This window comes from Oryzias melastigma, linkage group LG19 (assembly GCF_002922805.2).
Source record: "Oryzias melastigma strain HK-1 linkage group LG19, ASM292280v2, whole genome shotgun sequence".
In the NCBI taxonomy this organism is placed as follows: Eukaryota; Metazoa; Chordata; class Actinopteri; order Beloniformes; family Adrianichthyidae; genus Oryzias; species Oryzias melastigma.
Genome location: NC_050530.1, coordinates 19,543,419 through 19,569,982, shown reverse-complemented (window position 1 = coordinate 19,569,982; position 26,564 = coordinate 19,543,419). Strand labels below are relative to the sequence as shown.

Genomic DNA, 26,564 nt, shown 5'->3' with positions numbered 1-26,564 from the left:
TGAAGTGTTTTAACAAAAGCTCCAATTTTTTTGCTTTTTTTTGTTTTGCTTGTTAGACTAATTTGGCATTTAGCTAATATTGTAGCAAGCTATCAGCTTCAGCGTTCTCAGCTATCAGCTTCAACATTTTTAGCTATCAATTTCAGCATCTTCAGCAGCCAAATTCAGCTTAAGGCATTCCTACTAGCATAATCACAGGTAATGATTTATATCTAGTTCATAATTATGTTAAAAAGTTGTGGCTTTAAAGTTTTAAAAATGTACTTTGAGAGTGTTCAACAAATGTTTATCCTGTTCGGCCCGCAAACTAAGGTGTGATTTTGGATTTTGGCCCCTTGTGCGATTGAGTTTGACACCCCTGTTGTATGGGATTACTTTGAAGAACAGTAACAATTTTAATGTGTAAGGTATATATATATATATATATATACCTTACACATTAAAATGGATCAGTTTAATTACAACTCTCCCTTTGTGATCATGAACATTATATGTATACATTCTACAACGTCCATTAAATGTCTTCTTTATTTTACACACATATATATCTATATTTATATAGATGGATGGATGGATGGATGGATAGATGGATAGATGGATAGATAGATAGATAGATATGTATTTATTCTTTTCTGTTTATTTTATTTTATTCAAATTGGCTGGAAAACCCCCTTTTTTTTGCTGTATCACAAGCTCCTTGTGCATCAATGACAATTAAATGATTCTGATTCTGACTCTGATGAAGTGACATCCCAGAGTTTCTGCGTAGATCCACAGCTTAAAAGTTTCCTTCTTGATTTTATCAGAGCCTAACTGTAAACAATTAAAAGGCTTTCCTGTTTTTATCTTTTAGAAATGAATATTTGCTCAGTTACTTCATCTTATTTTGATAAGTAGGATTGTCTGTGTGCATGTGTGGGTTGCTAAACTAATATTTACTTGCAAGCTATTTCAAGAACGTAATTTATTTACACCATAAAACACATGTCTTCTATCTAGTTTCACTTCAATCTGTCGTATTGATTATTGCATAACAGTAACAATACCCTCATGGATTGCCACATTATATTACAAACAACTCAGCTAAGAACAAAAGTGGACATGTTGGGTTTTCTCCTGGAAAAGTCCTGCAGGTGTAAGCATTTTGTGTATGCCGTTGGGAAACCGCCTGACAGTTGCTCAGTAACAACTGAGCACACCGCTGAAAGGACTAAACTGAGCAAATAGCTGTCTAAAGCACTGGATAAGCCTGGAGAGACAGCGGTGAGTCATGATTGAAAGTCGCCCTGAAAACAACATCTTGAGCTCAGAGATTGTTTTTATCTTTGAGAAAACTTGCAGCAACGTTTAAAAAGTTGAAGGAGAACAGTTCCACCTGCACTGTGGAAACAGCAGCTTTAAAAGACAGAAAAAAGTTCATTATCCTTGTGGCCATGAGAATCTAACTCAGTAAAAGGACAATCTGAGACAAATGCACGCAGCAGAATAATGGAAACAATACGTTTATGAATGGATGAAGTGATGATTTCATCATGTTTATTGCTTATTACAGTCTGTTGAGGTGCAATCATGGTATGGGATCTGGCCTGTAAGGTTCAACAATGCTATCAAACATGAATGAAGACGTTCTATTTTTTTTTTTTTTTAATGTTGCTTTTACACCACAAAACCAAGACGTAATGCAGTTTAGCATCATTGAGATGTCCTGGAGATAATCTGGAGCCACAGTCTGACAAGAGTTTAACATCCAGCCTGTATCCGCTTATTTTGCATTTTATTTTGACTGAGGTTACTCACACAAACTTGCATGCGACTAAGCTCCAAAACTGATGGAATTTCATCTTGACCACACGTAATACCTGCAACCAAGATGCACATTATTGCATTGCCTGCACATATTTTAAGTGCGTCCAAATCATGTGTACTAACCTAACCCGAACCGTAACCCAAACCCTTCATCAGGGTCCATGAAGCCAAGAAAAAAAGAATCAGCGCTGGCCTCAATGTATTTAGAAAATTACATGCGAATAGTCGCTTTTGATTTTAATTTCATTACTTTCAGCCAAATTGTGAACTGTTGCTCACAGTGAATGGAGAGAATGTAACCAACATCTAATCATGTTTATATTTTACTGTCTATAAAATAATAAGAATTGAAAAAAGCATGTATAAGGCACAAGAAAAAGAAGATACCGTATATTTACACAACTAGGTGAATGATTTGGCTGAATTATGTATTCAACGCAACAAAAGAGGCCCAAACATTGAACCCTGAGGAACACCTATAACCAAGAATCCGAGCAGAGAAGGTTTGGTGTGAACATAATCTGAGTCTATAGGTTTATGTATTTTTAGATTTAAATTAATTAAATGTTAATCATAAATAGTTAATGAATAACTCTTATTATTTTATTATTGTTTTTTGTTATTATGAGAGGAGGATTAATAATTGTAGATTTTTAAGTCCCCTTTTCACCTTAATTTACAGTTAATTTGGGTAATTTATCCAAAATACCTTACCAAAAACAAACTATTTAAATTGAACACTTAAAGAGTTAAACAAATTTACTTGGTACTTCTCTTATTTTTGTTGCCAACCTTAGTTTTAAGAGAAATAATTATGAAAATTTTGAGAAACGTTGATTTTACATAAACTGATAACAATTTGGGATGAAAAATGATCAAACTCTTCTTTTTTGATGTTTTAATTTCATTTTTTTCTATTTATATAATTATTACTAAGCTAAAATATGCATTTTTACTGACCTAAACCTACTTTTCTTTACCTTGGATGCAGAAAAACAACTATACTCACTGCAATTTTTTGTTTAGTTCCCCATAATTACATTTGTACATATTGTTTTGATGTGAATTAACTTGAACACACACTGTATCTCTGTTGGCTGCACATATGCATCACTAACTTCAGTCTAAAATGTTCTTTTTTCAAAGTATTTATCCGTTACTGTCCTCTATGGCCTGCGTTTCACTGGGTGAAACAGGACAGTCAAATCTCACACTTACGCCTTTGGGTGCGCATAATTTGATCAAATTTAATCAGTTTGTGGAAACAGATATCTGCATTTTGATGTGACATGTGTTTATTCGCGCTGGGCTTTGAAAAATCATTTGCACATTTCAGTGTAAAGTCTCGAAAACAACGCATTGAATATGAGTGTGTTTACTCTGCGAGAGCAGCTAGCAAGCGTGCAGTGTAAACAATACTTGTGCTATGGTATGAAAATAAGAGATATATTAAAAAATGACGAAACTGTGTGACTCAAACAGACATTTTTATTGAAAACAAATAATTTTTGGATAATGAAGTTTCGTGCTATGAACTTTCATCCACATTTCCGCTGTACGGGCATTTGCTGTTACTGACAGCCGTGGTAGCCAATAGCAATGCTCAAATTCAAGTTTTGGCCAATAGGAGCGCAGGGGGCGGATGTTATCGGTCGATGGTAACAGGACAAGCAGGTAAGTAAGATTTTGTCTTGTTATTTTCTTAAAATTAACGAACGCTGCACTTGTCAGGGAAAAACGCTCATTTGGTTTAACCCTTGGATGTTTGATCAAAGTAGGTTTCATTTTTTATGGTCACTTTTCCGACAGACGTGCACGAAAACGATAGTCATTGAAAACTCAGTGAGGGATCGGGAAGCAAACAAGCTAACGTTTATTAGCTTAGCCGTGTAGCTGGTTAGCTGCTATTGGCCAGTCTCTCAGCGCTAGCAGCAGCCACCGTTTATTGTGTCTTTGGAAAAAAAATCCATGACAACTCCTTCATTGGCGCCGCGCTCATATAGGAAACTGCAGTAGTTGCTTAGGCTTTAACTTTTGAGCCTGCTGTTTTCAATTATGACCATGCAAAACTTTTTTCTCTTAGATTTTCAGCGACAGTGTTGGTGTAGGTAACGTCAGGCTGCTAGCTTTAGCTTACTCTGCTGGATTACGATACACTGATGAGAGTCACACAGTAAAAAAAACTTTATTAGTTTGTTTCTGTGACAGGACAAAAAAATACAAACTAGTTCCGGATTCAAAATGAAAATAACTTTATTAGTCAAAACTTAACATTCATTTAAAATGTTTTAGTATTTTTAGTTTTATTTTATTTTATTGATGTAATGAATTAAAATTGATGCTGTAGGAGTTACTACACTATATAGACCTCTGAAAAAGAGAATTTGTAATATTTCAAACGTGATGGGCGAGATGTGTAACAAACAAACAAACAAAACAAGTTAGTTAAGTGCTGCTGCAGCTTTAATGAGTCAAACTTTAAGCAAACAAAACCAGAATCATTATATACTGTTTAAATGTGATTTTAAATACATTAGATTAAATGCATTAGTCTGTTGTAAAAAATATAAACATTAAAACCAATAGGTTAAAACAGATTTTAGTTAAAAATGCGATCAATTACTTAAATTATATGAACATTTTATTTAGTACATATCTAGTATTTATTAACAGATTTCTTAATAAGCAAGAATATTTTTAAAAAATGATTAATTACATCTTGATAACTCTTCATTACTGCTAATAAACATAATCAGAAAGGTTTTTATGACTAATGTTGGAATGTTTTTCAACTGGCTGCAAAAAAACTGAATTGGATTCAACATGAATTTGCCAAACTTATTTACCTAATAATATTTAATTTTTTTTTTTTTTAATATTTTTTGTTGAATATTTTTGAACAATCTGAAGCTCTCCAGCTGCTAAAATGCCAACAAGTACCTTCAGAGTAGAAACATTCCAGTTTGAACCATAGTATTGAAGAACTACAAAGTTTAAAATGTTTAAAATGAAATAATCAGCCCCAAAAGCAATGTAACCTGCTTTCAAAGCATCCAAATGCTGTTATGATCCTACCAAGCTGTGGTTTCTGCATCACTTTCTTTCTGGTTTTAGAATATTCGCACACCTAAAGAATAATTTAGCAAATTAATTTTAGACTTAACCTCTTAATTCTGCTGTCCATATGTGCAGACATCACATTTTGGATTTTATTACCACAGTATTTAGTTCTGCTTCACTGGGGCCCTGTGACTGTGAAATAAAAAAAAATTATGTCAAATGAGCTCAGGGATTAAGAGGTTAAAATATTGAAGAAGCTAAAAAATGAATGCATTTGTATGCAAAGGAAACTCAAAATGAAGTCCACCTGAATCTGCATTAATCGTAAATCTCTTTTTATAGCTTATTGTATGAGAATAAAGCAGTTAAAGAGAATATTTTCCAACAAGGCACATTCTATATTACATTAACACTCAAATATTTCAGAAAGTCATTTATTTATTTATTTGTAAATTACAGAAACTATATAAACAACAACTAGTTATTTTCTTTTGCCCTTTTTATGTACTGAAACAACTTAATAATAGAAAACAGAAAGCTTATGGAGCTTCAAAACAAAATTTGAAATCAAAATCCTAAAATGAAACACTAAAGAAATATAAAGCTTGTTCCAGTTGTCTCATTGCACCTCTCGCTGAGTAAAAGTGCCACAAATGCGTCACTTTAGTGTTTAAAATTATAGTTGAGCTAAAAAGCAACCAGCGTTATTTTTTTCCCACCACTTCATCATACTCGTGAGGTGGCCACAGTTACCAAAGCTAAGAAATGTACATCTTTTATTTAAAATGGCACATGGTCAGGCTCTTCAAGCAAATTATTTGGACATAAATTTAGCATTTAAATTGTTGTTGAAGGACTTTAGCAGCGTGTTCTAATTCCCTACAAGTTCACATCTTCATAAACGGATACACCATAGAAACTTTTCTCACAAACTTTAACACTGCTCCTAAATGCCCCTTTAAGAAAACTCAATTTGAAACTATACAAGTCTCTTTTTGAGTTAACTGTTCTTTCTTTTTACCTGGTTTTAGGGATCAAGTGGGACTGGATTATGACCTTTTGGATTACTGAGTGGATTATATCAACAATGGAGTTAAAGGTATTCATAAACTCTTCTGTTTTTGTTATTTTTCACTAAAGCAACTGGTGATTGGATGCTCATTCTCTCTAAAGTTCAAGTCTTTTCATAGATATAAGACACTAAAATGAGCATGTGGGGATATATCTCTGGAAGTGTAGTTGAGAAAGTGTTAGAATCCATAGGCAGATAACAGGACAAGCTAATGGATCAGGTGTCTTTGCACCTTTTCGATTGTTAACTTCATAGATATTCATTAAAAAAATGCAACTCTATAAAAATGAGATTGATAGTTTTGGAAAAGATTTAAGTTCATTTTTTTCCATGTTCTTGGTGGTCTGTATCTCTGACTCTCATACACACACAGACGCTTAAAGCTTTAGGAGACAAGCGGATACAACTCCACATAGTAAACATCTCGTGCTTAACAAGACGTGCATGGGAAAACCTGCTGGAGCACAGGAAGTGATTAGAAGCTGTTTATTTAAATGACAGAAGATAAATGTGAGAATGTTGGACCAAAAAAGTCACAGCGTTAAAAAAAAAAAAAGAGGAAGGAAGGCCGATCTAAAGATGGAACAGTCTTCCATCATGAACTCAGTTTGTGAAGGAGGTCTCACTGATTTGATTTCAAAGCGTTCCCAGTGGTCTTTTAATTATGATTAAGCTGTTTTTATGCTAAATCAAGAAAGCTGTGTCATTTTCTCAGACTTAGTTTCTGCAGAGCGCCAGTTGTTTGTCAGAAAGTCAAGTTGTGGGTCACACCAAAAATAGCATTTTCCTGCGTGGGTCTTTTAGCAATTTTTTTTTTTATTTACCACAGAAAAATTAGTTCTGTTTAAAAATCAGTTTTTAATCAGACGCCAAAAAATGTTACCTACATGGCACATGGTATAAAAAAAATTTAAAAAAGGCCAAAGAATTTAAATTTAATTCATAACTATCGGCCTATTTTGATCTAAAAACAGTGTCTGCATGTTGTTATGAGATATACAAAACTTCTCGGTTTAAAATTGAACCGTACGTTACACCAATAAACTGAATCATGGGGAAAATTTGATATTTAAAAAGGTTTTATTATATTACATCGGGCTTAGTATTAACCAACTGAAAGTTACTTGTTGGCAAATTAAAAAAAGCTGATTTTTCTGAATTTTTTTTTTTGTTTTTTGTTGGTGTTTTGTAACATAAAAATCATTTATTGAACTGAAACAAAACCGTGACCCAAAAATCGAGGCTTCTGCCAAATTGTGGTGAGACTGAATAGTTACATCTGTAGTTGTTACTACGGTCACTAAAGTGACTGCTGTTGCCACATATTTAAGGAAGTGACTATTTGCACGTAATTAGGGCGAAGTTAGGGTAAAAATACGTGATGGCAGTACAGCAATGTGCACTTTAGCCGGATCATGTATGGGACTTTCCATCAGTTCTTTTGCTTGGTCACACGTAAATGTTTGTGAATAAAAATGAATTAAACACAGTATTTTGCTCCTAATTTAACCCTTTAACACCTGTGATGTTGCCTAAATACTACATTTTGACATACGATAAGTCTTTACAGGATTGATCGCCTAGGCCAGGGGTGTGAAACTCAATCGCACAGGGGCTAAAATCCAAAACACACTTTAGGTCACGAGTCGAACAGGATAAACATTTATTGAACACTCCAATTTTAAAACTTTTTTTTACATAACTATGAATAAAAACAGGCAGGAATATTAGAACACATCAATCTAAACCTTAAATAACTTTCAATATTTTACTCTTCATAAAAAAAATATATATTGTCAAAATGAGAAAAGTTAGAAATAAGCACAAGATAACATCAGGCCATTAATAACAATAAATTAAAACGGAGGGCTGGATATAATTACCCAGAGGGCCGGATCCGGCCCCCGGGCCTTGACTTTGACACAAGTGTCCCACCTAACGATAGAAATGCTCAAAGAAGTCAAAGAATGTCAACGCTGGAGCTAGAGGTCTGGTGAAAATCATTTTTAAATAGCTTTTAAAATGTGTGTGCCATTTTTCTGACGTAAATGAAAGGTTGATCTCCTCCTCATCTGACCTGACATCTGGCTCAAAACCATACGGCTGGACATTACGGGTAATGTTTGACCTTTTTATGTAGCAGCGGTGAAGATTTACGCTAGCGAGACACAGAACTATGATCAGACAGGGGGGATCAGGGGTGGCGCTACCCTGCTCAGCTCCAAAAGCCACGCCCCCTCAGAGGAGATTTTGGAAACAGACGCTTCAGATCAACATGAAAAATGGCTTTTTAAGACATTTAGGTTGAATATATTCAAAATATATAGTAGAGTATTAATGCATTTCTAAACAAATGTGTCCAAATGTATAAACTCAAAATTGAATTGAGAGGATCGAAAGAATCGAGAAAAAAAAATCAGAATTTAATTGTTTATGGAAATTATTATCGATACCCAGCCCTAGAAAAATAATTAGTAAAATAAACAAATCAACAACAATTTCAGAATAAAAGTCTTAAACATTCAAACTTTAATATAACTCAACTTAACTTTTAGTAAATAAACACCCATTTAAACAAATTAAAAATACCTTTTTTATATAGTGAAATGCTAATTAATTCAGTATTTAATCCATTCCCTCCACATTAAAAACATATGAACACTTGAGAGCTCCAGTGGGTAGTTTAAGTTTCACTTTGCCTGGGTTGTACTTCAAAAACCTTCAAATTAAAAACAACAGCATTAATAAAACCAGACGACCGGAGCCCTTTTGAATGCATCCAAGCTGTTAAAAATACCAGTTGATGAGTTAGTTGGAGTGAGCAGGGTTGGTGGTTTCTAATATAGATGTGTGGGCTGAGGTGGAGCCGTGTCTCCTAGACGCCATGTGGTGTTTTATTACACGGGCTGCTCTTTCCAGCCCCGCGGAGAAGAGCTCCTTCACGTGGCCACTGGCTAAACATTCACAAAGGCCTGCTGTAGGGCTGGGGAGGGACTCCAGTTCCTGCTTAAACTCTTATTACAGACAGTTTTTCCACGAGGGGGCGATTCCCTGCTCCATTTGAAGGAAGATATTGCTCGTACCGTATGGATTAGTGTGTGTTGTAAATGTCTGAGATCAAAACAATTGTCCTTAGAGCATGTGCGCATGCTGAAAAGGGAGGCACAAGTTGCGGAAGCAGCAGGATTTCCACTCTAACCAGCAGCGCCATCACATCCGCCCGAGAAGAAACCCACTAAAGTCACATTGCGCTGTTTTCTGCAAGACAATGCCCTCCTGTGGTATCCTCTTTTGAGCTTTTATGTCGTTTTTATCTGCCCTTTACTCTAGTGGTGAGTATGAGAAATGTCTCCCGCCTACCAGCTCGCGCGCGCGCCCGTGCGTCCGCACGCACACACGGCTCGAGTATGTTTGTCAGACTCAAATCCGAGGGAGAGGAGCTAGCCGCCATTTTCTAAGCGTCTCTCCCTAAAAGCAGGGAAAAAGCTTCGCGACAAACTGCCATCTGGATTACATTTCTCTCACTGGGAATCGGGATTTTCGGCGCAGGAGTGCCGTCAAATAGCGTACATGTGAACGAATTCGGAGTAGGAAGGAGTGTTTGACGGCCTGGTCTTATATCACTGTGGCGGCGAGGCGAGCTAGCTCGCGAGCAAGGTGTAGATCGTTGATTCGCCCATTGCTGAATCCGGAACGAAGCCGCGCGGCTCCGTCAACCGGACCTTTGACGCAATCGGGCCGCGATTTTGGATTAATTCATGGCTGACTAGTCGAATCCGACCTCGTTTGGTGTGTTACCGCCGTGGGTTTTTTCCACCGAAAACTGCAGGGGACTGTTGCCGAAATTCCCTCGGATAGTGCAACCTCGTCACGTGGTAGGTTCCTCCTTTTTCTTTGTTAGCGAGCTAGCCAGACTGCCTGAGTCTACTCCCAACTTCTCAGCTTTTGTCGTATCTGCTTCCCCCAAACCACCTAAGCAGCGAATGTTCTAAAATAAGACAGTGAACGAGCCCCGCTCGTTTACAACGGGGCTGTCTGTGGTGCTTTTAGCCTTAATTACGATGCATAGCATGTCTGTGCTCTGCAATAGGTCATAACGCGGCGTTTCAAACAGTTGTTGGATGAGCAGATGGAAACCCGGATCACAACAGAACCGGGACGTCTATAAACCCATCAGTGCACGCGCGGATGTTAGGAAGACTCTGAAGCGAGATCGGAGCAAAAGGCAGCTCCTAAATGTTGTTTTTCCTGCTACTTAACACTGCATATAATGAGGTTAGTGTGTGTCACTTCACTGCAGCTGACTGCTGAGACACACCAGCAGGTAGTTTCTTGCATCAGCAGCTTTCTCGGGGTTCAAATTCATATGAGGTCATGGAGGTATTTGATGTAGTTGATCTCAATGATACAAATCGATTAAAGCTGATGGAATCTTGTTTAAACTTCAAATGTAGTAAATACCAGGAAGACATTTTGATGTTGGATGTGGAGGTTTTTTGTCGCATCTCGCCTCCGGTATTCACATAAAAACACGGGGTTGTGTCGTCCCGCCTGCGCCGTCGTCGATTATATGATTCGCTCCTGTTGCGTGAATTCGTTTGTTGTGTTGCGAGCGGAATGGGTGGTTTTAGGCAGATGAATTGCATTGCATAATCTGCTTCGGAAATACCAACATGGCGTAGTGCGCGCGGACTCGAAACTGCGGTGAAATACTGAGCTCCCATTCATCCGATCCTGCAGAAGATGCGCGGAGGCGCATCTCCCATCTGCTTGAAGGGAGGGAGGCTTGGTCAAACTTTCATTACTGATGTTTTCATTAGAAATTATTTTTGAGCGTTTTTCATGTTTAAGCCGCTCTGTAAATGATACTTGAATCCTGTTAAAATGACATCATGTGCTTGGAGCTAATGCTGGGCTCTAAATCCACCTACTTTCATTGCTGTGAGGAGCTCTGCTGCATACTGACTTGACAGAGCACATGTAGGGCAGTAGGGTTTGGACTATTTGCATTGGCTTCTGTTGTTCTCATCAGAAATGTGCTGCCAATCCCCTTTTTCTCCTCTTACATCTTTTAGGAGGAGCTCTGTTTAAAAATGACAATGACTGTTTTTTTCTTCTTCAAACAGTCGTGGGTGTGATGGGAATTATTTATTGTTTTGTGCTGTTATTCAGACTATCTGGAGCATTCCCCTCCCCAAGGTCAGAGCCTATCATTTCCACGGGGTTTGTTGGAAGTTGGCTTCTCCACATTTAAGAAAACCAGTGCTAACTAACTAGTTTTTATTTTTTACGTTTTGCCAGCCACTATGCAAAAAAGCATTCATATAATTCTCATTTACATTCACAATTTAAACAGCATTTTCTCTCAAAATAACCCTAAAAATGTGTAAATATGAGCAGATTTTGCAGGTTAATTTGTGTATTTTGACATTGAATATTGACGTTTGTTCTGCTCATATCAGTTGTAGTGTTTTTCCACTAAGTCTTAGTGTGTCACAGAACCTGTTGTGCCACTTTTATGATCGTATGTTGTATATGGACACTGTTTTTTTGTATTGTAGTACATTTGTGACAAAAATGTATTTTACAAAAAAAATTGTGACTAATTGATTTATTTTTTATTATTATAATACTGTAAAATAGATTTATTCCACTTCTTGTTTGAAAATAAATAAGCAATTATAATTGGTTAAAAATGTTAGCATATTTTAGTACAGTATTTTCCATACCACAAGGGTCTCCAAATATCAATTTTAAAATAATACAAAAAGCTGCGCCTTTATATATGGTTTTCTGGTTTATGTCAGATCAATTGAGAGTTCATGGTGTCAAATTTTTAGTTTTTAAATGGTTGCAGACATGGTTAGTGTTATTTTAAATGAGCTAACACAGCTAAAATGTTGCTGTGTCACTTTTTGAGTGTAAAATCATAGTTGGGAGTTAACGTAGTCACTACAACTACACTAACTCCCAGCATAGTTAAAGTAACTATGCTTACTCCCAGCATAGTCACTATAATTATGCTTTGTTTTAACGCTATCTCCCTCTTTTTTTACGCATTTCAAACAAAGTAGGGGCTTAAAAATATTGTGAAAACACTAACACAGTTAACGCTTCCAATTAGGGCTGCCGTGATTAGTCGACCAATCAACTATTTAATATTCGATTAGTCGTTACTTTATATTATATGGATATGGAGTCGGAGTGTAATAAAGTTGAACAAAGTTCTGAGTGTTCAGCACCAAAAAGGCACTTTTTTTATATTTGAGTCAGTGAGACCAAATTTTTATCTTTTCTGAAAAAAATAGTTCCTTGTTTCAGATGCCGACCTCATTTGAATTAATCTTATTTTGATTCTAGAAACTAATGAAGGACAGAAGCTGCACGATTCATTAAAGGTTTAATAAACCATGTTTTTAATTGTCTTTATTTTTAGTTGGTTTATAGTTAATGATGGTTAAGACGTGTGCTTTGCGTTCACTTTGCACATGACCTGACTAGTTGACTAATTGGAAAAAATAATCCTCGGTGACAACCCAATTGTCGGATCAATATTGAGAGGTACCTGGCACTCTGTCAAAATGTCTTTTTTTTATTAGTTGCAGACAAGGTTGAATGTTATCTTAAATGGGCTAACGCAGCTAACATGTAGCTATTTCACTTTCGTGTGTGTGTGTGTGTTAATATCAAAGTTGGGAGTTGGTGTAGTCACATTTGTTTTAATGGTATCAGTCGTTTTTTTTTACGCATTTCAAACAAAGTTGGGAGTTAAAGATATTGTGAATACACAAATGCGGTTAAGGCTTCTAACATAGCTAACGTTTAGCATTTCAAACATGTTCTTGAGTTATATTATTGTTCGAAAATGGACCATGCATTAGTGATGTGCCTCATAATCTGGTATGGAAAATACTGTAATTATAATTTGACAATTATCACTAATTTACAAAACCTCCATTATGTTTAGATATTTTTAAAAATATTTTTTAGTGATCATTAAAAATTGAAAGAAAATATTTTTAACTATAATATTTATCTTTTGTACTTTCATATTAGTACTTTTACTCAATAATTGCAGTATAATGGGTAAGAACATCAACTAAATGTTTCTACATAAGTACTTTGACACTTTTGATTGACTCTTCTTCTGCCCTTGTTTCTCCTTCCACGTGCGTCTCTCTCCAGGCTGTCCTCAGGTGGGGCAGTAAGCGGGTGGAGTGGAGCAGGCCGCGGTGCCCGTCCCTCTGCACTGCATGGCTGCGATGGCGCCCGCTCTCACCGACGCCCCAGCTGAAGCTCACCACATCCGCTTCAAACTGGCTGCCCCATCCTCGAGCCTCTCGCGAGCCAGTGGAGAGAACAACAGTAACGCCAGCAACATCCTCATCCACAGCAGCGGCCCCGCTAAGTGCAAGGTCACTCCCGAAGAGTGCCCCCTCGACTTCTGTGGCGGCGATCAGGAACAGCAGCAGCAGCCTCAAGCCGACTCCGTGTCCCAGGCGTCGGCCCTGGGAAAACGCCAGCCACTGGTGGCTTCCTATTTATGCTCTGATGTACCACCCGTCACTGCAACTAAGGAGTCAATCAAGCTTCAAGGAGTCCTTCTTAAACAGTCTGTGTTGAAAAACCACAGAATACTGCCCACCTCCCTGCTCAACGGTGGGGGAGACTTCCTCTTGAGGAAGAGGCAGCCAATTGAGCTCACTGGTGGACAGTTGAAGAGCCTCATGAGTGGCAGCACCAACGGAAGTGGCCAGCCTATGGCACCTGTCAATGGGCTGGCCAAGAAGCTGGCCACTGTGTCAGGCTCCAGCTGTGTGGTTGCAGTAAATGGTGACAAGCCTGCTGCTGCCACCACGGACTCCCAGTCCCAGAACATGCCACTGGAGTCTGAAACCATATCAGGGCATACTCCCGTGAAAGGAACCCTTAAACAGAAGCATTCCACAGAGGTTTCTCAAAACACAGATGGAGAAAACTTTGAATCACCGGTGCTTCAATCTGCTGCACTTTCCCCTCTTACCCACGACAACTCAGACTCCACTGAACAGTTAAATTCGGAGGAATCCGACTCACATGCACCTTTCAGACAGCTTCAGGGTTCTGACAGGGAGAGAGCGGGTAGCAGCCATCAGGGCTTTTCGCCTTGCACCACCGCAACGCAGCCTCCTCTGCCCTCTGGTTCATCCACAGACGGCCTTGATGCTCACGTTAAACAGCGTACGCTTCTCAACAGCAGCCGCCAAGCCGAAATCGAAAACAGGTTACGGCGCCTGCGCAAACGTCTGCAGGTGGTTCAGGCTAAGCAGGTGGAGCGACACATCCAGCAGCAGCTGGGAGGCTTTTTGGACTCGGCTCTCAGCAGACTACTGGTTGGTAACCGTAAATCAGAGGCTGTCACTCCTTCAGCTTCATGGAGGACCGGGCGACATTCTTCCTCCAACAGCAGAGATTGCCTAAGTCGCTTTCTGAAAAGCGGCTCCATGCCCTTGGAACTGGAGAGGCTGTATTTGAGCGGAACAGCAAACCTCCACTCAGCTGAAACCGCCTTCGACTCAGACGTAACAGAAAGTAGTTCTGGTGGGGACTCTGACCTGGAGGATGAAGAGCTGTCCAGAGTGGACATTGAGCAGCGCCATGTCAAAATGTAAGTGATGTCATCATTCATAGATTGTCCATTAGTTCTGTGCATGATAATGTGGTGTGAGGTAACAGTATAAAGCAGAGGTGTCAAACTCAATCACACAGGGGGCCAAAATCCTAAACACACCTCAAGTCGTGGGCCGAACAGGATAAATATTTATTGAACACACTAAAACAAACTTTAAAACTGTAACTTTTTAACATAATTACAAACAAGATACATAGTGTTACCTGCGGTAATGCTAGTGTGAATGCTGTAAGCTGAATTTGGTTGCTTAAGATGCTAGTGCTGATAGCTGAAGATGCTGAAATTGATATATAAAATTGCTGAAGCTGACAGCTGAAAACGCTGAAGCTGATAGCCAGCAAAAATATTAGTTAAATGTCAAACTAGCCTAAACTAAAAAAAAAAACTTAGGTTAGCCAAAAACAGCTAGCAAGTAGCAGAAAAAATAGCTAAACTTCAAAATATCCTAAAAATCTTGGTCAATGTTTCAACTTTGAATTGTCTCTGTACATGAAATGTGCTATACAAATAAACTTGCCTTGCCAAAATAGTCTAAAAAGCTAGCAGAATGCCAATTTTAAAACTTTAAAAACATAACTTTTTAACATAAATATGAGTAAAAAAAGGCAGGAATATTATTCCAGAATTAATCAACTTAAACCTTAAATAACTTTAGATATTTTACCATTCATAAAAATATATTTTCTCAGAATTATACAAGTTGGAAATAATTGCAAGATAACATCGGGTCATTAATAACAATGAAATAAAATGATCTGGAGGGTCAGACAGAATTACACGAAGGGACGGATCCGGCTCCCAGGCCTTGACTTTGACACATTCAGTATAAAGTATTTCGAGGTAGTTAATTTGCTATTTTTTGCAGTTTTGAGTTTGATTATGTATTTCTGTCTGCCTGGAGATGTCAATTAACAAAAACTCCTGTTATTCCCACACTCTGCTATAAATTTCTCTGACAGAGCAGGGGCTATAAGCAAAAGCTATGGATCTCACTTCATGGAAGGATTAGAGAGCAGTTCGGCCAAAAGGAAGTGCAGATGTGCTGTAGTGAGTCGACAGGCTTGAATGGGCCGGAAAGGAAAAACCTGCCCGATCATTGCTCGTTCCTCCGGAGGGGGCAAAGGCTGAAGCTAAACATGCCGTTTGTCCACAGTGACTTGAGTGAGTGGCCACACAGCCAGTCGCAGTTCTGATCTAAAACCCAACCTCATGGCTGAGTTGGTGGCAGCTTTACCGAGCGTGTGGAATTTGGTCTAAAAACACTCCCTGTTGAAATGTTGTGTTCACCTCAGCAGGGTATGAACATGTATTCCATGGGAAGTTCAAGTCAGTACACATTTCTGTTCCATTAATATTGAGGAGGGGAAAAAAGTACAGCAGGTGGTTCAGCCGTGTTAATGGACTTAGCGACCTGTGCAGGAGCAAGTAGATTATTAACAGAGTCTCCTAGAACAGATTTCTTTATTATGCTTTGCCATGTTGACTTTAGACCTTTGACATAAATTTCTTTATAACCCGACAGAGGATTAAAAGAGGAATTGCGTAAAATATGCAACAATTTATCTGAGCAGTTGTGTAGCTTTTTGAATTTTTAGAGCAAATTTTTCACCATTTAATATTGAGATTGTCAGAAAGGATTTTTAACCCTTTAACACAAACTTTAGCTCCAGTGTTGACATTGTTTTGACTACCGCAACTCTTCAACGCAATAAACCTAATTCCAACGGATACTGGAGTGAAGAAAAACAGCCTTTTGCTGATATTCAACACTTCACAGTAGTGAAATGTTTACGCATTCAACGTAAAACTGATTCTGTCACCGAGAAAAGTGGCTTTGTGGTGTTATGCGCAATTGGAACCTCACAACCAGCTGATTCACGTTGATCCTGTAGACAAAGAGTTACCCTGACCTCCCACGGCAAGCGTTACAGCTCCGATGCAACTACCGGAGTCTTTACGCAACTTTAACGTCCCCCCAATGAAAATCATGTTTTGAGTTGTTAACATGTCTGTGTGGTGTTTTTCTTATGAAAGAGAGCAACTGTAATAAGAAATCATTTAGTTTTTGCATTTCTGAGTACTTCTCCTTTTAAATCTGTCAATCAAACTGTCTTGGACAGACTCTGTTTGAATGAATGATCTTCTTTCCATCAACAGCTCTGCTGCACATGCACTAAACCCTCATCTGTTCCTAGTGTCTAGTTCAGGTTCTGGAGAAGAGAAGATGGTATCTTCACATTGACTGCAGTCAAATGAGCCGCCGTTCACATTTCTGTGGTCAAATCAGCATCACTGGATTTTTGGTGTGAGTTTCATCCAATACTTACGGTAGCAGGACTGAGAACGCTGGAAAATCTCCACCAGACTCCACGGAGCTTCTTGATGTGACCACGGAAATGTGAACGGCGGCTCATTTGACCGCAGTTGGAAAGGATTGTAAATCAATGAAAGAGCATTTGGAGGAAGTTCTGTCCATGAAGATCTTCACTTCCTCGTCTGAGCTGACATCCGGATCAGAACCATGCGGCTGGACATTACTAATATTGATGGACATTTTTATGTGGCAGGGCTGAAGATTTACATTAGCGAGACACAGAGCTATCATAATCAGACAGAGGGGGATCAGGGGCTACTCAGCTCCTGAGTAGCCCCCTCTGCTCCAAAAGCCACGCCCCCTCAGAGGAGATTTTGGAAACCGAAGTTTCAGATTAAGAAAAAAGGGCTTTTTAAGACATTTAGGTTGTGGTACTTTTGTTTAAAACTTAATAATCATAATTAAAACACTACTGGGAACGTTTTGGTTTTTTTTATAAAAAAAATGTCAAAGGGGGACTTTAACAGTTGGTATTTTTTAGGTGTCGCTGGTAACAGTGATGGCTCTTTAGTTTGATTACCTCAAAGTTCTTTCACATCCACATTCTTTCACTGCAGGAAAACCCTTTGATTACTACTCTTTGATATGCCATAGCTTGAGTTGACAAAAAGCAGGCTTTACTCTAAACACTTATTAAATGAGTGTTTACGAAGTGTGTGAGTAAATTTGCCTTTTAGCTTTCCAAAAATTGTTGTATTTGTACAGTATGTTGAAAAGTTTAATTCAATCCAATATGCAGTAACTGCAGTAAGTCTGAATGTTGTCAGAGTTCTGAACATAAAGTAGTTTTGTATATAACGCGGGATGTCTGTGAAGATCAATTTGTGAATTGAAGTTTCTCATATTTTTAGGTGTGAAGCGAAAGTTGGAGTATTAATGCATAATAAGGCATTAATTATGAGTGGTTCTATAGATTTAAGTTCGTCACTCAAAGATAACACTGGCTGTAATGGGAAAAAAAGCAAACATTTCAAAGGGAGTGCATCACACCACAATTATTAAGAAAGGGATACTTGTTTAGACTTTAGAGACATTTTATTTCCATTCTTCTGTTTTTGTACTGTCTGAAGGTAAATGTAAACATTTAAAAAATGATCACTTCTTTCATGGTATTCCTGCACTCATGCATAACTCACTGAGCTCGCATGTTATTCCTGGTATGCATTCTTTTCAACTTGTAAACTGTGCCAAAACTTTCTAGTATTGTTAAGCTGCCTTTCAACAGTTGTAGTTAATTTCTTCCTCTTCAAGAGGAAATTGATTAACTCTTGATCATTTAATTCAATAGATGCAACACATCTTGTTCTAAGTTGTTAATCTAACAGTTTCAACCCAGTTAGTTTTCTTGTGGGATCGCAAAGGACTCTGGTAACTTAGCACCGACTCCACAGGAAGTAAGATCTCTGGGAGGAAGCACTTTTGTTTTTAAAAAGGGCCTAAAAAGGTAATTAAGTTTACAGTTTAGCCTGACTTTTGATAGTAATAACCATACCACAAGTTCCTTTTCAAATGGGTGTGTCAGTGACCGACGCTGACCCAGATACAATCTTCCACCATTGAACTTGTCATACATCTACAACAATGTACCATTAGATAAACTAAACCTCCCTTTAGTTTATTCAGAGTATATTTGTAACAGTTTTTTTCCTATTAGTAGCTAGTAACAGCCTTTTCTATGAGAGGATGGATGCTTTTCCATTTTATAACATTTAAGTTGGTTTTAAAGGTCTTAATTGTGGCATCAAAACATCTACCTCTAAGTAGTTCTGATGCTTTTGTGCCAAGGCTTCTTATGCTAGCCTAATTATTCTTAATGCGTTGCGTTTTAGTCGTCTTTGCTGTTTCATACTGGCTTTGCTTTGAAAGGAGCTGCATTTCTGATGCTGTTAGTCTTTCGCCTAACAGGTTGAAAACAGGTTTGCAGCTCCCAGCCATGTGGAACCTTGACTTTGACATGGTACACTTCAGGAAAAAATAAAGTCTTCAATTATATGATTTTATGAAGGGTTTAGTTGCAGTTTTAAAACATTACACTGATCCAAATTACTGAAAAGCATTTTTTTTTAATTGTGCAACTTTTTGTAAAATAATCCATCTACTTTTTGGACGCATTGCTGTTAAACTAATCCTGTTATAGATATCTGTATTGTAGATGTGCTCTCCTGTGTCTCAGAGGGTTTGGGGTCAGCTAACATCTGTTGTTGAGCGTATGCTGCAGTGCCTGTGTGTTTTCTAGTGACAGTGACGTCCAAAATGGCCTTTACCAGGGTGTGGGTGCAGCCAGCCTTAGAGACGATCATAGATACCGCTCTCCTTTTCTTAACACTTGTTGCAGAATGACTTGGATTCATCAGGCATGTTACATGGAGCACTGCATGTTCTGGGATGAGAAATGAGTGGGCACCTTTTCTGGTTTCTGAGGCAACAATAATGCTCATCAGGAAATCTCCGAACTTGCATAATGGAACAATGAAAGTGTCTACAATCCTTTCATCTGAACCAAAATGGTTACAGTCTTTCATGTTTGGCTTTATGAGGCTACAACAGACGGATCAGGGCTGGTCTGTACAGATATATGTTTGTCAGGGTTATTGGAGCTGTTACTACATTTTTTTTAGCCTCTCAGCTATGATTTTCCTTCTTTCTATTGCTGCTACATACGTACACGAGTGCTTGTATAGGTTTCTGTCCCACTCCACACATCTGGATGTGTTTGACTGGATCCGAGTTTCCCAGCACGAACCCACAGGCGTTACATAACGCCCCTCTTTTATGTAATGACTGCTGCAGTTCTCCAGCTGAATTTGCCCTCTGTAGTTTTTTCCTGCCCCACACCCAGTCCTCTCGGCCCGTCTCATTCAGTAAAACGCAAACATTTTTTATTCCCGTTGAACCGTCTGTCCGAGGAACACCCCAACCAGACAAATCCCCTAATCTTTAATGTTTTGAATGTTTCAGCTCGTTTTGTGTTGAAAAATTCTAGACTTTAGAGGGAAAAAAGAGATTAGCTGACAGCTGGTGCTTTGATTCCCTTTTTGTTGCTAAAGGGCATAAATGGTGATGGGCTTTTTTCTTCATTTCTTTTTTGTATTTAGACTTTTTTTCTCTCCTCACTTCATTAGTATTACAGTGTACAAATTCTGGCATCAGGAAATGTGATGTTTATACTAGTATTTTAAAGCTTTTACCTTTTTTTCAACATACTGGTTTTAGGCCCTCTCTAAGGATAATCTTTGCACATCTTTAACTAACTATCATCTTCTCTAGTAAATGCAAAAATTATTTCAACTTTTATTTAAAATCCTACCTGGCAACTCTTTTTGGTTTGGGTAAGCTCCAGTGTGCTTTTTGGGGGATGAAGGCCTTTTATGAGACTTTTCAGATAGCTGTAAAAGTTGCATTGTATTTAAATATCAATACTTAAATTCATCAATTCTTATTAGATCTTCACAAACCTTGAATACCTAATAGTTTATAAGACACTTAAAGATGTTAAACTTCTGTGAATCTTTGTTGACTCTATGGTGTTATCTTTTTTTCCTTTGAAACACAGACAACTTAGGAACAACTTAGGTTAAGCACTGGCTTAATATTTCTGACAATTATTTCATATAGGCAAACCATCCTGGTTTATTATTGACTGCCTTAATATACATGTCAATCCGAAGGAGAATAAAGTTCTTTCTGGTGTTTAGATTGTACCTGTCACAGTACGGTCACACGTGCGAGCAGTTCTCAGCATTTACTTCCTGAAAGTGTTTTATTATTATCAATGAATTGTGACGGATTATAACATGGACACATTCTAAATGTAATTACAGCTAATTTCATTGAGGTGCGAAAATATATGAAGTTTTTTTAAGGGTAACAGAGGGGCATGTGAATTTATAATTTGGGTGTTAAAATAGTGATTAATTTAAAGATATATTTGACATGAAAAAAGGAGGTCTGACCTTTTGTACTTTGTCGATCAGTATTTGTGCAGTTTTTGGGCATGTGTGTTTTCTATGAATAACTTATGAGTAGAAATATTTATCTATAATAGAAATCCTTCTTTTTCAAATTGAAAACAAGCCAATTTGAGGCATTTGAGCCTTGAATTCGTCCACAACCGTAGTTCTGAGAAGGGCCAGGTTTGCCATATTTTCTGCACTTTCGGTCACACCAGATTATGAGGTGAACTGTCAATGGTCTATTTTCAAAAGTGTCAAATGCAAGGTGCACCGAACTATAAGCGAGAAAAGAGTCAAAGATATGTCCGTCAGTCAGAATTTATTACTTGTGTTCACTGGAATTCTAGAACTTTTTTGAAACATGTTAGCTGTGTTTGAAGTGTTAGCAATTTTGTTAGTAACACTTAAAAAAACATGGTTTGACACTGCTACATATTAGCCTTGTAAGTGTATTCACAATAACACCAAACAACATTTTGAGAGAGCGCCATGTACCTCCCAAAATCGCTTCGACATCAGTAAACACAAGCAGTATTTATCCATATTTACAGGGCTCCGGATTAGAAGGTGCCTTTTTTGTTTTTTAAATTAAGAATTTTAAGTGTGCTTAATATTGCAGAAAATGTAATAAATATACAGATTTATCAAACCTGATTAATTTAGCAATATCATTAAAACAAATTCACAAAATGTGTTTTTTAAGTAATTCCCTGTGCTTTCTTTCAAACAAAAAAATAGCCTTCCTGTTTATTTTTAATGCAAGACAAAATCTTAATGAAAGTGTCAAATTGTAGACGTTTAAAGCAGTATTGATGTGAAAATGAGTTTCATAACTAAACGGAAAATTTTAGAAAATAAAATGTAAAATAAATTGATGCTTAAACTATCATTCTGAATTGGAAGTTTTATTAATCAAATATGATCCTCTTTTGGTAATCTAGCACTGATTCCCAACTATGTGAGTTAGAAACCGGATTGTTTTGGGTTCTGCTAATAACAAGATGTGTCTTGTAAGAGGTGGAAAACATCTTCAACATCATCTCTAATCATAGTACACAGCTGTGAAATTGTTGTTTTCAACCAAATATCTACTTGCACTGAACTTTTCTGTAATCACTGACAACAAAAGCAGCAGATCTGAACAATAGATCACAACTCCTTTTATCTCTCAACCTGTTTGGTTCATACTTGAATAACACACTCTAAAAAAAAGACGACGGGTGACCCCAGTATAGGTGTGAGACCGAAAACTTAGTACAAACCTTTGGACTTAGGTGTGTTCAGAGGATGACTCATACAGGAAGTGGCTTTTGATCACAGCTGACACAAGCAATCCAGTTTCCAGGTCTAGCTAATCATAACCTGGTATATTAACTACAGTATTACAAAATAAGAACAACACTTTTACTCAAACAGGTTTTCCCATTAATTACAGTTGAAAAGAAAATTACTAGGACAACAAGGGAAGGGGTTGTAGATGAATAGCAACACAAAATTTTAGGCTTTGTCCCTGGGAAGTTACTTTGTAATCATTTTTGGGATAAAAGGTGGAGTGTGTCCTCCTCTCTCTCCTCCACACTTGAAAATAGAGACCTGAGCTCATCTTAGAATGTGACTCAGTCGCAGAAAATAAAAAGATCTTTTGTTGAACATTTTGTGATGGGAAGGACAGAAGGTTTCAAGTTATTTCACAATAAGATGAAACGTCAAAGCTACGGTTGCGTTTTGGTCACATGACACACAAACATGATGGGAACCTGATTAGTAGAAAAGTTGAATGCTTTATTATAGGAAATGTTTTTAGTACCCGCAGAACCCCAGTGGAACATTGTCAACTGTCTGGATCTGTTTTGGACTGCTGCAGGGCTGAACTCCCAGCCACCACTATATTAGATGAGTTAAATACCACTTAATTGGGTTTTGGAGTGCCTTTTCGGGGTGGCCTTCCACTACCCCAGTTAGTTAGCACTGCTAACATACATGTGGAAATTCTCTTAAAAGCTACAGACCCACTGGGCCATGTGACGCACGTTCAAGAATGCGCTATATGCGGGTTCTTAAATGCGCTTTCAGCCCATAGTGTTCACACTGGACCAACAGTAGAGCTGCCACAAATGATTATTTTAACAGTCGACTAATCACAGATTATTTTTTCCGATTAGTCGACTAATCGGGTCATGTGCAAACTGAATGTAAAGCATACATCTTAACCATCATTAGCTTTGAACTGACTAGCTAGATATATAGCATTACCTGCGATAATGCGAGTGAATGCTGTAAGCTGAATGTGCCGGCTGAAGATGCTGGAGTTGATGGCTAAAAACACTGAAGTTGATAGCTGAAATCCCTGAAGCTAATGGCTAAAGCAGCTGATGCTGATAGCCAGCTAAAATATCAGTTAAATGCCAAATTAGCTTAAAAAAATGAAAAATAATCCTAAATTAGCCAAAATGGCTAGCATGTAGCTGAAATATTAGCTGAACTCCAAAATAGTCTAAAAAATGTAATTAATTCCAAAATAGTCGAAAAAGCTAGCAGAATGCCATTATAACTTTCAACTTTACTAAACTGACTCCATTTAATATAAGGCAATGACTGATTGACTATTAAATTAGTCTTCAACTATTTTAATTTTTGATTAGTCGACTAATCGTGGCAACCCTAACCAAAAGGAAAAACTTTTTCCGCTATCTACTGATCAGTTTTATTTATATAGCCCAATTACCCAACACAGTTGTCTCAACAGGCTTCACATAGTCCAAGCTAGCTCATGTCCATGTCTACAGTTGGAAGAATCTCGGTGCGAAATGCCGAAATGGTTCAAGTCTTGTGAATCTTACTTCTACTTTCACGGTTCTATCCTGATATATGAAAGACTTGCTTTCAAAGAATTCCATTTGGACACTAATTGCTATTGTCAATTTCTCTATGATTAATTAATTAACTATTGGCACTTTTGTGAATGAAAAGGAACGTCATCCATACATCACGATCAAATTCATGTCCCTGATCGACCAAATTTCGACCTGGTTTAACTTTAAACCTGCGTGCAATGGCAATTTTTTACGTAGAATCCAAAAGCAATTGTAGAAATTTGCATAACTACACGTGAACGTGAGTTATGAACATGGAAGCCTGAAACGTGCATTTACAGTACATGGACTAGCTGCTTTATGCAAATTTCCGAGGGTGGTGTGAACATAACTTGAGAGTCAAAGGATCATGAGCATATTGAGTGAATTGTAGTCATGCTTTGGCAGATTTTTTTTTCTTGGCTGCTTTTGAACCCTGAATTGTTCCCAGTGATCTTTTATTTATAATTATGGAGGTTTTTTTTTCAGCCAAAATTTTAAAAAATTTGTCATCTTTTAAGACATATTTTATGTGCAGGAAGAGTAGCTCATTAGAAATACAATTTTGGTTTGTGAGCGGGACTGTTGACACAGAGCAGCCCGCCCCCCCTTCCCATCACTCTCTGCTCTGCAGGTGCTTTTAGCCTCAAGCTAACATTAGTGGTGCAAAAATAACGGCAAGCAATATTGGATCAATCCAGCCGTACAGTTTTGAGACAGAATTTCTATTTGTTACAGCACGAGTGTTGAACGCTCATCAAGTCTCGCACACCTAAGAACACCTTTAAAAATAAAATATTGGTTATTTTGTGTGATGTGCATATAAAATGAAAGCATTTTGCGGTTCACTGCTGGCTCCATGGAGGAAGTGGGTGTGTGTTAGCCTGCAGCCAGAGCTGGCTGCGCAGACGCTTCCTGGAAGGGGCTGTTCTCGCTCGTCTACATCACAATGTGAGAACCCGCTCGTTTTCATGGATTGGGAGGGGCTGGTGCTCGGAGAGTAGGGTTTTAGAGGAGTACTTGGAGATGCATGAGTGGAGCAAAATACCACTTTGGAGTTGTTTTTCATGAGGAATTAACATTATAATACACTTACAACCGCACCCGAAAAACTGTCTTAAATAGGATGGGATGGGATAGGAATGTAACGTTATTGTTGGAGCAAAGCAAACTTGTTCAAATCTATTTAGCTCATGTTCAGAGCATGTGTTAATCTGTTGCAGATGTGATTTGTTTAAAAATTATTACCTCTTAACTTAAAAAAACTAAAAGCGATGAAGACCTAAAACACCAGAATAGTTTTATTTTTCTTTGACAGATATTCATCCAGATTTAAAATGACACACAATCACAAACAAGATTTGCTTTCCTTGATCTGAAAATGAAGTTAAATGTTTTGCCAGATGCTTTTTGTTTTCATTTTTTTAAGCCAGCTTTGTGCTTGATTGTTCTCAAAATAAGAGCGCCTGGTGTCTTGACTGGAGGTGAAAATATCAGCTTTTCAAGGAACTCAAAAAACAACATTTTAAAGTAATACATTGTATTGGGTTAATGAAGCTAAAAGTATCAGAACTCTCAGGCAGTGTGTGTGAAGCGGATTTTGTGCCAGTATTTTTAGCTAATATGTGTACTGAGACAATTGTAACAAGAGTTTCTCTATAAAGTATTTTAGCAACCTTGTTTGTTAAAATGTCTTTTCTAAGTTAATATCTCAACTGACTACTCAATTCTTACCAATAATAAGAAGCCAAAATATATGGAAACAATGACTAATACATCAAATATGTTAATAATTTCAGAAGCCACTTGAAAAATGATAAAACCAGAAAACTTTTTGCAAAAAGTAGTTGCAACTATGCTTCAGAATTGAATTGTTTTTATAAACCGCTCTAATATGGAGTTGTGTTTTAGATATTTTTCTTTAGATACATTTCTTATATGTATGGAGGATGAAAACAGCGTTTTTGTTCATAATATATGGAGGTTTGGGGGCCACGGTTTATCTCAGATGAAGTTTCTCCTGTTCTTACTGTGGTGTCATTTTTTTTGTAAATACTGATTTACTCTGTGGATGTGTTCAAGAAACGACTTTACTTCATGAAGAAGTATTGGATCTGTACAAGCACAAGAACATTGGGTTATAAAGAGTTTAAGAATGAAACTGAAATATGAAAGGGATTTTGTTTTACACAAACGTGGCATGACTGGTGGTTTATTGGTACTGTCACTCCACATTTTCTTGGCTCAGGGTTTGGTCAGCAGTAGCATAGAAGATGAAAGTGTCGGTGAAAGTGAAATCCTTGGCTGGTTTTGGTTGGAAGGTTTTGCCCAGGAATTCAGCATCAGGTGTGTCTGCCTCTCTGCCAAAACCCAGCAAAGCAGCTCTTTTCCTGATTGTGTGGCGGATTCAAGGTGTCCACAGCTGCACCACATATGTGCTGCATCCATGTACGCACCACACAGGAGAATGTGCTGATGTCCAGAAAAGGAGGGATGGAGTGATTACTCTTAGTGCTTTGTGTGGGTATGGGGGAGGGAAATATGACCTGGTTAAAGGTAATATAGGCGGAGCCTGTCGTGTTGCAAGGTTAAGTTCTCTCCGCTGGGTTGACTAGTTGCTTATTCTTCCCTGTGCCTCTAGTGTTTGGGGTCATTGGACTTTTAATGGCCTTCATGTGTTTGTGTTTAGCAAAACTCAAATGCTGCCGCTTCCTGTTTCCCTGTTACTGGATGGGTGGCACAGCTTTCCTGTTCTTTTTTTTTTTTTTTTTTTTTT

The 26,564-nt window shown here is 37.8% G+C and overlaps 1 protein-coding gene across 4 annotated transcripts in view; it reads left to right on the top strand.

Moving 5' to 3' along the window:
- Nucleotides 1–3,451: 3,451 nt before the first annotated feature.
- Nucleotides 3,452–26,564, top strand: part of LOC112154424 (KAT8 regulatory NSL complex subunit 1) — a 39,739-nt gene continuing 16,626 nt past the window's right edge. For 2 of the 4 annotated variants that reach the window (XM_024285333.2, XM_024285329.2), the window contains exons 1-2: nt 9,340–9,813; nt 13,124–14,585. In XM_024285333.2, the coding sequence (XP_024141101.1) occupies nt 13,192–14,585 (1,394 nt within the window). In that variant the 5' untranslated portion in view covers nt 9,340–9,813; nt 13,124–13,191. Of the gene's footprint in view, nt 3,481–5,897; nt 5,966–8,821; nt 9,271–9,339; nt 9,814–13,123; nt 14,586–26,564 lie in introns of those variants that run through there. The other 2 variants (XM_024285330.2, XM_024285332.2) reach the window with 2 other exon arrangements.